The sequence below is a fragment of the Trichogramma pretiosum genome, unplaced genomic scaffold (assembly GCF_000599845.2).
Source record: "Trichogramma pretiosum strain Unisexual culture from Peru unplaced genomic scaffold, Tpre_2.0 scaffold56, whole genome shotgun sequence".
Classification (NCBI taxonomy): Eukaryota; Metazoa; Arthropoda; class Insecta; order Hymenoptera; family Trichogrammatidae; genus Trichogramma; species Trichogramma pretiosum.
The window spans coordinates 851,120-862,481 of NW_019641680.1; the positions used below are offsets into that span (position 1 = coordinate 851,120).

Sequence of the window (11,362 nt, forward strand, 5' to 3'; positions counted from 1 at the left end):
GAGAGCTCTCACTTTTTAAACTCATTCGTACTTGCATAATTGAACGCGAATTGAGTTAATGGGTGACGCGAGAAGACGCTGATGATGATCGCTTTCCATTTAATTTATTGCCTACTGCTATGCACAAAGTTTTATTTATACGCGCGCGCGATAATTCGAGTCTCTTCTGGCCACTGCGCTTATGACATTTATAACGATATAATGGCGCTTTATATGGGTATTCTTTTTTAATCGACTGCGCTGAATTTTTGCTTATCGCGCTCGCAATTGGTTTTATATTCGTTCTTATCGGTTTCTTTTTTATGGTGAACTCGCACGGACGTTCGATCTTACTCAACTGCAACTACACCAAAAATATCGTTCGAAAGAGAGACGTATCCTGCGAGTTAAATTGAAATATAAAAAAAAAAATTAATTAAGCGATATTCAAATCAACTATTAATATATTTAATCGGTCATGGGAAGTGCTCTCCAGCTCGTGTAAATTGTACCTACAAACGCACGGATGAAAAAAGATCGCGACGCGCCGATAGGCATTAGTTCGCGCGTAAACGCCATGTTCATAATTATCAATACAAACGATCAATGTTCATTAATAACTTGGTTAAATAATAATAAAATGCTATTCTCTTTTTTTTTCTCTCTTACCTCCGTTACACACAAAGCGTACACAAGAAAATCGCCGATGATTTAGCGATGCGAGTGTATAAGTATGGGAAGTCCGTCAGCTGCTGTATACGCGCTTGTGAGCGCTCTATTCTCGCCGTATGGACAATCGAGAAAGCGCCATAAACAATTCGCTGCCGATCTTAACGATTTAACCGAAGGAGATTCGAGACTTTGACTGCTTCATGTTCTGTCGACGATGAGCTGTGCGGCGCGGGGGAGGGAGGCCGAGAGCATCGATCTTCGATATCGAGCGAGCGACGCGCACGACAACGATTTCCGCGTTCGCGTTGGAAAAGCTTTTATTTCAAATTGCCGATCACCCGTCTCTCCCCCGCGCTTCTAGTTTTCGATACAATAGAAATTAATATGAAATTTGGACGCAATATATTTTTGTCACTTCTGTAAAGATTATACTTTCGGAGAAAATTTGTAGCTCCGTTTGAAAATTATTATATACTTTGCCGAAACTCGGCTGTTCGGTAAAGTAGCTATGCAGTGCTATAAGTGTCATATTTAGATGGATATTCATGCAATATTTGATCAATTTCATAAATGCTTTGATTTATACAATTGTGTTGACTTTGCCACTTGCAGATTTACGGATGAAGGTACTCGCCATCTAGCGGCGTTGACTTAAAGTGGTATCATCATACTAAAGAGGTTGAAAACTGATCTAAACTATTTGAAACAATTAAACTGGCATACTTGGAGCGTTAAAAGTGCGCATAATGTTTGTATGGAAATAATTATAAATTAAAAAACAAGCCAGTTAATGGTATTTTAAAACATTGTAAATGGTCGTTGTTTGGTCATTAGTCCCAGCATTTCTACCAGTTTATAAACTTGAGAACAAAATAAATGAAGTACAGAACTATTCATAGCTTAGAAGCTTGATCAAAAACTATAGGCTTTACATTGTTTTTAAAGTATCGCCGACTTTTTATGGTCAGGTGTATGTATCGATTCGTTATGCGTAATTCATACCAATGTGTGAAAGTGAGAATTTTTCTCGAGCATTTGAAAACCAAACGCTCGTAATTGTTGCTCGATCAAACGTAAACAAATGGACACACGAGTTTACCGTAATTTTAAATAGCTTATTCGCGCACACGATCACACTCTACGTAGATCGTAGCGTAAGTTTATATTCAGTTTACACCTCGTCGCCGCAGCCCGAACGGCTATATAGCAAGCGATTCTCGCGATTGAAAATATTCAAGTGCGCGCGGAGACAAAATGTCAGATTCCGAGAGTTCCGAGATTCGCGAGTTCGACTACTCGAACGTGACTTCCGATCGAGAAATCGGAGACTCGAGAAGAAGCGAGCTGGACGAGTCCTACGAGATTTCCGATGACAAAGCTGCTGTCGCGAACAGCTTGGTAGAGGCCGAAGAGCTCGAGGAGGGCGACGAGGGTTTCCCCGCCGAAGACGACAGAGGCGACGACGACGACGACGACGACGACGACGAAAACGAAGCAGAGGAAGAATTGGGACGAATGAGCAAAGACGAACTAGCTGCCCTCGTCGATCGGTCCCTCCTCGAGTCCGGCGAGGGCTCCGACGATTCCGATTGGGAGCCGCCCTATGACGAAACCGAGGAGAGCTTCGACTACGGGGCCGAGAGCAACGACGGCGAGCACAGCAGCGACTTCGAGAGAAGCGACGACGACGACGACAACGACGTGACCTCGGAGAACTTCGCGAGCGGCCATCCCAGCGAGTGCGACGAGTACGGCGAAAGTTCCGATTACGACGATAGCAGGAACAACTCGGTGATCGATTGAGACGACGACGATTCGAGCGGTGACAATTGACGAAATACATCGAGGGCCAGCAGTCAGCAAGACGTCGGTGATTATTATTTAGGCGCGCGTGTTTGGTGAGACGAGCAAAGGAAGGCCTAAAAAATTTTTGCTTCGGTACAGTAATAATTTTTGTTTCGTTGGTATTATGTTTCGACGGCTTATCGAAGTCTCTTTGTTTATAATTCAGCGTTGACCATTGTAAAGAATAAAAAAAAATTTCTTGGTTTTAATCTTGCAAGTTTTAATCTTACTTCTAAATTTATTTCATTATTAAACTATGATAGCTCTGAAAATCGTTGGGAATGAAACAAATGTAAGTTCGATTGATATTATCCAATTTAACAGACAGCTGGGAGGACTATCTTACACAAGTACCGATGTATCCATTCATACACAAGGAAGCGGATCTGATGTGATAATAATCCACGAGTCAGAAAAGTAACCACGACGAGCAGATGCTATTTTCAAAGCAATCGACAAGGTAATTAGGCTACAATGAATTAAACCGCGAGATTTTAGCGCACTCAGCATGGGAGTGCACGAGTTGATATTACAGCAAGGGTTGTATCGATTTTTTCATAATTTATGTACATAATTTTTAAATTTCTATCAAAAAGTTAAGAAGATACTCGGCAAAGTTTTAGTATCCATTATTTCAAATCTTTTTCGCGCGTGTCGAGTGTGAATTCGTGAAAAAAGCAACGAACTATCGCAATAATTTTCGCGTAAGTTGTCTATCTCTTACTATAAGGCATTCTTGTCTTATGCTCGGCCAAACGTAAACAAATCGGCTACTTAGATCGTCTTTACTGAACTTTTAATTTTTGTACGGTATTACTGACTCAGAACACGTTACAAAACTGTAGCAAGTGATTTTCGCGATAAAAGTCCAAAATATTTCGAATAAAACGCGATCTGGGTTGAGTGTAATCAAGTACAAGAACAATGGGCGAAATCGATTATATCGATCCGTGGCTTCGCTCTAAAGAGGTGTACGATTTTAAGCGAAAAGAATTGGAAAGGTTGAGGAACTTGGCACCAATTGTCAATTGGGAAAACAATGATGAACGAGACCGATTTTTCCATACATTTGATTTTTTAGTCCAAGATTGGTTTTACGAACTTCCCGATCTTAATAGCTATTTTCAACAGAAAGAGATGGAATTTCTTCTCACTCAGGTCGCAATTTCGAACCGTAATGTAGGATTTGAATTTCTCAGTTTTGTGTGTAGCACCGGCTACAAGGACATGTTTGACGTTCCCGAAGACGATGACAATTCGCTGCTGCGTCGCACCACGCCAGTACATCACGCGGCCAGAGGCGGAACATTGGTATCCATGCGCAAAGTCGAACGTCTCTTTTGCGTATACGACAGATTCGACGTGAACTACGTCGACGAGTTGGGTCTCACTCATTTTCATGCCGCCTGTTTGTCCGGGGATTGCCTGCACGTCGTTCGAAAATTCCTCGAGCGTGGCCGGGTCGATCCCAATCTCGTTTGGCCGGAAACGGGTGATTCACCGCTGCACTTGGTCATACGCCACGGTCGGCATCATGCGATGGCCGTCGAGTTGCTGCTGAGGCACGGGGCAGATCCGAATTTACCCAACGACGAGGGACATACGCCTTTGCACGTAATTTGCCAGAACGACGAAAGATATGATTCTCAACGGTATTTGTATCACGGCGAAACGGAGAAGTTTTTCCAGGTCACTGACGAATTGAATCTGCAGCTGCAAGTCGACGCCCGTGACAAGTTGGGTAGGACACCGCTGCAATTCGCCGTGGCGAATCTCTTGCCGCACACAGTCGAGACTTTGCTCGATCGTGGAGCTGATCTGTCCAGCTTCGTACTTCTGCCTGAGTACGAATTCACCGCGAGATTCGACCCAAATAAAGATAATTCGAATTATTTTAAATTGAGCATAGCATCTGGTGCACTGGCCGTCCTCGAGAGTCTCGAAAAAAGAGGATACGAAGTGAAAGATTTCGCCCTGATAATCATGAAAATTTTCAGTAGACTTAGGTTGTTCAAGAAATCGACGTACGTTCATACTCGTTGGTACGACGACGAAGAGTTTGCGAGCCAAGCGGAACAGATTCAGATTTTGCCAAGGATCTTAATAAGCGACTACTTCAATGGGGATATTTTGGAATTCGGGAGAGCAATGAATGAGACAGAGATGACTCCGAGTCTGTCGCTCAACGACCTGATACGGCTGAGACCCGAAGAGGCGGAAAAAATACTCACCCATTGGGACTACTATGACCTTGATCGTACGTCTACACTATTGGGGGTAGATCTTGGACATGATTGGAAACGTACTGTTATGCTGCAACTATGCTACGATAGAGTATCGAGAGGATTCTGCCGGCGATGGGCCCTGGAATATTTCTTCGAGCTCATACATTATCGGCTGCCTATCCTCTGCTGCGAAAAAATCATCGATCAACTAATGAACGAAGATCTGTGTAATATTTGTTTCGCGGCAACAGGTCAAGATCCTTATTGATGACTTATTTTTATTTTTGCGACCATCACTCGAGATAATGAAAGTAGTTTAAACTGTACTAAACATAGCTGCAGCTCAAAAAATTCATAAATTAAAAACTTGAGCTTTGACATAATACATATTAGTATAGAATAAGTTGTAAATATGTTTTGTTGGTATATTGTTTTATCAGCTTTTCAGAGTTGCTTTGTTTTATAATAAGCGTTGACAATTTGAATGAATACATTTATTGAATTCCTTTGTTTTTGGACGAAAAATTGTTTGTTTTTTTAATTTTATTTCAATTTTCCTTTTTTAATAAAATTTCAAGTTTTCGAAATACATTGAAATAAAATGAAGGCTCATTATCAAAATTGCTGGCCATGCACTGACTTTTACATTTTCCAAGTTATTTAACTCGACTTTAGTGTTTTGGTTAGACGTCCGCATTGAAATTTGTGCCGATCGACACTTATACTTTAGATGATGAAAATCCATAAAATAGTACAAACCGGATGCAATTTTAAAAATAATCATCAATATGAAAACTCAAGCTATTATAAAAATGTTGAAATAAAAATAGTTTGGTGTAATTGTTTCAAGAGTTTTTCGAAAGCTATTTGTTTATTGATGAGAGGCATCAAATGAAATAAAATAAATGCTAAAAGAGCGGTAATTCAGTGCACCAGTAGAGTAGCCACGACGAGTCGATGCTGCTTTCCAAGTTAATTATCCATTACAAATTTAATCCATGAAGAAGCAGCAATAATTCCAGGTCTTGTGTCTCTCGTTATTCCTCGGGTTAGTTCTCCATATGTCTGTATGGTATATTTTTGTCATGTGTTCGGTCAGATGTAAACAAATCAGCTACTTTGAACGGTAGTACCGACTCAGCCGCAGCTCGAGCAACAGAAAGATATCGCCGCGACCGTAGCTAGTGATTCTCGCTACGAAAAACTCGAACGAATTTCTTTCGCATTACTCTGCGTGTAATTCAGTAAACGCAAAACGATGTCCGAGTCCGGCGACGAGTCCCCCGAGAGCGTCCATACCGAGAGCGACGACGACGCGTCCATCGAAAGCGTCCACAGCGACGACGACGATGTCTCGGACATCGAAATCGACGATCAGGACGACGAAAGCGACCGATCCATGCACACGGCGAGCGACGACGAGGACGAAGAGGCGGCCCTGACCAACGAGAGCGACATATCCGCCAGAAGTTTGCTGTATCGCGAGGGCGACGACGACGAGTCCTACTCCTACCTGGGCAAATCCTTGAGCATGATAATCGACGAGGCCGAGCTGAGTTTTCGCAGCCAGCCGAGCTGCCACGACGACGAGTCCTACGAAAATTTCTTCGCCGACGACGACGACGACAAAAACGACAACGATCAGCACGAGGAGAGCTTCGATTACGGACAGAAAAAGTTGGACACGCTGATGAGGCTGCGCGAGAAGGTCAACTGGCGGATCGAGGAGGAGCGCGTGGAATTCTTCCTGCTGATCGATCACCTGATGACCGAGTGGCTGGAGCTGCCCGAGCTGCCCGATCTGCGCAACTGCCTCCAGCCTGAAGAGATGGATTGGCTACTGGCGCACGTGGTCGCCCACGTCCAGTACTTCAATCAAGCGAGGCAGTTCATCGAGTTCGTGGTGCGCACCGGCTACAAGGATAGGATCGACGAAAATCCACCGCAGCTGCTGCTGCGTCGCACCACGGCGATACATCACGCGGCCAAGTACAGACCCTCCGACTGGCGATGGATGGTCGAGCAGCTCTTCGAGATATACGACAAATTCGAGGTGAACTACAGCGATGAATCCGGATTAACGCATTTTCACGTGGCCTGCATGGCTGGCCTCGTTGAAATCGTTCGGAAATTCCTCGAGCTCGGCCATGAGGATCCCGATCTCGTGTGGCCGGAAACGGGCGATTCGCCGCTGCACTTGGCTCTGACCGAGGGCAGCAAGGAGACGATGGAACTGCTGCTGAGGAACGGAGCAGATCCGAATCGGGCCAATTACGAGCGGGGATCGACTCCTCTGCACGTTATCTCACGGAGGAAGAACAGAGACGACGGCTCGACGAAGCTATTCCTCGAGATCTGCGACGAGCTGAATCGGCCGGTGTCGATAGATGCCCGCGACAAGTCGGGCAGGACACCTCTGCAATTGGCCGTGGCGAATCTCAAGCCGCACGCGGTCGAGATTCTGCTGGATCGTGGCGCCGATCCCGCCAGCTTCGTCGTTACCATCGACAAGCTCTTCGACGACTCGGCCGTCGGTTGGTACGAATTACGTACGGACCTCGATGGATCGAGCATTGCCGGCGGTGCACTGGCCATCCTCGAGAGTCTCGAAAGCAGAGGATACAAAGTCGAAGATTACGGCTCGATCGTCGCGAAAATCTTCGGCAAGCTCGAGTTGTTCCAGTACTCGGCGGATCTTCGAACGGCCAACGAAAATTGGTACGACGACGAGGAGTTCGCCAGCCGAGCCAAGACCATAACGATCCTGCCGTGCATCAAGGTATGGCACTACGACGAATCGTCCGAGTTGGCGAGAGAGAGCGACGCCGAGGCGATGTCGCTCTACGACCTGATCCGACTCGCGCCCGAGGCGGCGGCGACCGTGTTCGAGTTCCGGGACTACTACGACTGGGACGAGTCGTTCGCCGAGTTGCCGAAAAAGTACGAGATCCTGGTGAAGGCCCAGCTGTGCGAGACGATGTCGAGACGCTGCTGCGACAAAATCATGGGACGTCTGATCGACGAAGAAGTGGCTGATATTTGCTTTGATTTTGTCGCATGATTGTAGAATATAAGCTCGTATAGCTTGGACGTAATACACTTGTACAGAGATTCTGTATTCAACGAATATTCGTAATGAAATAACAAAGATTGAATTCATTAATTTGCTCGAATGAAAAAAAAGTTATTCGTGTTTTTAATTTAATTATTTTCCATCCATCGCCAGAAGAAAGGAAACAAACGTTATAATACGCACAACAGCAGTGGCTCATTGTGCGCGTATACAGCTAGAATCGAGAATCGTTGTCAGTCCTGCATACATCCAGCCGAGATAGAAGTAAATACCGCACGATTAATTATGTTTGTCCATCCTCGTACGTTTCGTTTGAAAGTTTATATAGCCACGGTATTGGCGATTATTTCACTCGATAATAGTCTCTCTCTCTCTCTCTCTCTCTCGAGTAAAAAGCCAACGGACTTTCGATGCTTATATTATATACGCGCACTCGCAGGAGGCAGTGAAATATAAGAGGGTCTTCGAGGTATTGTACAGCAAAAGGACAGCTCCTCGGTATACCTCTCGAAGTACGTAAATGTCTTTCACGCCAGAGAGATAACTCGCGAGAGAGAGAGAGAAACAAATGACCGAACGTTTTCGTTGCGCCTCTTCAATCTTTGCGCGCGTATATAATAGCGCAGCGCAGCGCAGGAAGGACGCGAACGCGTATAATACCACTATACTATTCGAGACATTTCGTCACTGTGTGCGTAAAGTGTACAAGCGCGAAGGTACACAGCTCGTTGAACTCTGCGAGTTTAGAGAAGACAAAAAAAAACACAACAACAACAATGAATGCGCATCGCGGTGGCTCTGGCATTGTGCGAGGTGTATATACGTGTAGCGCAGATATACGTCATTACTTTTTCGTCAAAAAAAAAGAAAAAAAAAGCCGAGAAAGTGCGAGTGTAAGTATATAAGTATGGTAGCGCGCTCGCGAATCGATCATTGCGTTTCGCACCTATGGTACGGAAATCGAATATTTCATTCAGCTCTGAATCTCGAGCCGAAAAACTATACAATGTTACTGTGTATTTTTACGTAAACGACATTTGATATTCTAATTATTACGATAAAAACTGATGCCAACGTAAGAATCGCATACTTATCTCGAAACAAATGCAAAACGGAGTAGTGTAACGCGCACCCAAAACGATAACACGACTCTCCGAGCCCGTGGGTAGTAGCAGTAGCAGTAGTAGCTTTCTTTATAAAGCCCCAAAAGCAACGGGTATCAACGACGCCGATCGCGATATAATTTCGACGCTCTCGTATTATGCGGCAGTTATGTAGGCGCATATAACAAGCCGCAAAAAAAAAAAAAAAATACCGAGAAAAATAAGACCATAACGCGAGCGAATGCGTATGATACCTAGTACGTGACGATCTTTTTCGTAAAGATGCGAGCTTAGTTTTCTTCGCGCGTTTTAGCATATATATATTATACGCGGGAGAGAAAAAGTTTGCGGCACTTTAGATTATATTACTCTGATAGTTCAAAGGCTGTGTGTACGAGTATAAAAAGTTACTTTCGATTTGCGAGATGCAGTTGCGTGTGTAGACGCGCGCGATGAACCGTAGCAGCTTATGGAAATTCATTGTGTCGGTTGGTAATGTTTTAGGTCCTCTAATATCATTCTTAATTTCATTATTTACTTGTTGCATAGTAAGCAAAAATCTAGGTAGATCCTTCGATTACTTCAAGGGTTATTTGAGCCAGAAAAATCGGTAGTTATAATTTTTTGTAAAAACAATTATTCCTCAAAATTATTTTTGGTTTATCATAAAACTAAATTGGCTTGAAATATTTAAATTTTAAAACCATCTCGGTTTTCAAAGTATAATTTAGAAACAAAAGAAACGTTTTTGCCGGTTCTGCTATATACCGATTTCTTAGATGTAAACAACCCTTAAAAAACGTATTCATTGCTCGTATAGTCAATATTTTTACAAATAATCGAACGAAATTCATTTCAAACATCAAGTCTACGGTTTTCTGTCATTATCGTCGAAGTAGCACACGTAACGTGACACTATGGCTGCGGTGAACATACCTCGGAGTGTATTTACTTATTTTCGACTCGATTTTGAACACGTCGTCGCTTTTAGAATCCGATAAATTAAGCGCCTGTACGGAGCTTTGCGATAAGAATTTCATCATCTTCGAATCGGAGGCCGGAACTTCGTTTTCGCTTCGTTTAAGAACTGCCGCGCGCCCTCTATTGAACGTATGTCGCACTCGAGTTAAAAGCCGGCGTGTGCGCGAGATGTATATCGACTTGAAATAGGCCTGATAATACTTGCAAATCTTCGAAACGGTGAAAAGATCGTATGGAGAAATATAATTACGTGTACATCGAAGAAGCTAAAGAATATGAAAAAAATAAAAATATAATTCAAAATGAGCAGTCGGTATTATGCGGACCATCGTGCGGTAATAAGGCGTATATGATATGCTGGGTTAAAATATTTCTCATTGTCAAAATTATAAAAAAAAACATCGACGATCGTCAATCGCGTTAAGTTATAAAAAAAAAATATGGAACGGCCGAAATGACTACCGAGTATCGTTTATACGAGTCTTTGACGTATTATCATTCCACGGCTAACGATCTATTTAACTCAAAACGAGCTCTTTAGTGGCCATTGTCATCGAATTTTCTTTTCTAATAGCGCTAGGTTAAATTTCCAATCAACACCGGCTTGATCCGACTCGCGTCGAAGATATCATTTTCGAGAAAGCGATACGTGTACGAAAAAAAATTATCAATTCTTGCATAAATTACGACACATCGTCGGCGTTGTCGCTGCTGACTGCTGCGGCGACACTTCCGACGTTCGAAACGAATTATACAAAGTTTCGCGTATCAATGCCGTTAAAGTAATATAATGCTTTTGAATCGAAAATCTGTAAATCTGTTCAATGCCATCACCTATGTATATAAACGAAGCTCTCGATGAGTTTTCATCGCGGCAAAATTATAATAAAAATCAAGGGTCAAGTAACCGCGCGCCGAACTGATTCCACCACGAGTTCGCCTATATATCTTATTATAGGGTCGAGGGCGCTCGAGTCGCCCGACCGACTCCGAAACTCGAATGAACACACACGCATAAAAATCTCTGCCAGTAAACAGGTTCCACGCCGCGCGCGATATATAATATACCTAGGCTGGCTTATTTTGCACATCGACGAGCTGTATACGTGGGCACGTTGACGATGATGATGATAGTATATATATGTGCAAGTACGGGGTGAGGAGAATCAAGACGGACGGAATTGCATATCGGAAGGGGCACTGTATAAGGCGGCCAGTGCAAAGACGCGAACTCGCGTTTTATTTTATTTTTCATTTTTTTATTATTTTTTATTATCTTTTCGTGCGTTTTCTGCTCGCTGCAGCTTACGATCGAACTTATATACATAGGTATATCTACAACGCTGTATAAGCGCGCATAAGGCGATCACTTCGGCGCACACATTCGCGTTATACCGTCACTGTAGACTTCGATAGCAGCAGCCAGCAGAGCAGCAGTCTACGTCACGCTTTCGTGTCGTCGTCACCTTTCTCTCTCTCTCTCT

General features: G+C 43.6%; 3 protein-coding genes across 3 annotated transcripts; all 3 read left to right on the plus strand.

The window, feature by feature from the left end:
- The first annotated feature begins 1,905 nt into the window (after positions 1-1,905).
- Positions 1,906-2,454, plus strand: LOC106654595 (nucleolar transcription factor 1-like). The gene has a single exon (XM_014374519.1). The coding sequence runs from the start codon at positions 1,906-1,908 to the stop codon at positions 2,452-2,454; it is 549 nt and encodes a 182-aa protein (XP_014230005.1).
- Positions 2,455-2,778: 324 nt separating this feature from the next.
- LOC106654670 lies at positions 2,779-5,246 on the plus strand. The gene is made up of 2 exons (XM_023460913.1): positions 2,779-2,956; positions 3,696-5,246. The coding sequence occupies exons 1-2, from the start codon at positions 2,931-2,933 to the stop codon at positions 4,987-4,989; spliced, it is 1,320 nt and encodes a 439-aa protein (XP_023316681.1). The 5' UTR covers positions 2,779-2,930; the 3' UTR covers positions 4,990-5,246.
- A 585-nt stretch (positions 5,247-5,831) lies between these two features.
- LOC111694121 lies at positions 5,832-7,884 on the plus strand. The gene is made up of 2 exons (XM_023460933.1): positions 5,832-6,211; positions 6,332-7,884. Exons 1-2 carry the CDS (start codon positions 5,980-5,982, stop codon positions 7,780-7,782), a joined length of 1,683 nt encoding a protein of 560 aa, XP_023316701.1. The 5' UTR covers positions 5,832-5,979; the 3' UTR covers positions 7,783-7,884.
- The last annotated feature ends 3,478 nt before the right edge of the window (positions 7,885-11,362 follow it).

Excerpts from the sequence above, each read along its gene's own strand:
- LOC106654595 (XM_014374519.1), top strand. The coding sequence starts at position 1,906 with ATGTCAGATTCCGAGAGTTCCGAGATTCGCGAGTTCGACTACTCGAAC.
- LOC106654670 (XM_023460913.1), top strand. The coding sequence starts at position 2,931 with ATGCTATTTTCAAAGCAATCGACAAG. Across the intron at positions 2,957-3,695 it reads TTTTCAAAGCAATCGACAAG|TTTTGTGTGTAGCACCGGCT; the intron begins GTAATTAGGCTA and ends TGAATTTCTCAG.
- LOC111694121 (XM_023460933.1), top strand. The coding sequence starts at position 5,980 with ATGTCCGAGTCCGGCGACGAGTCCCCCGAGAGCGTCCATACCGAGAGC. Across the intron at positions 6,212-6,331 it reads TTTGCTGTATCGCGAGGGCG|CCGACGACGACGACGACAAA; the intron begins ACGACGACGAGT and ends AAAATTTCTTCG.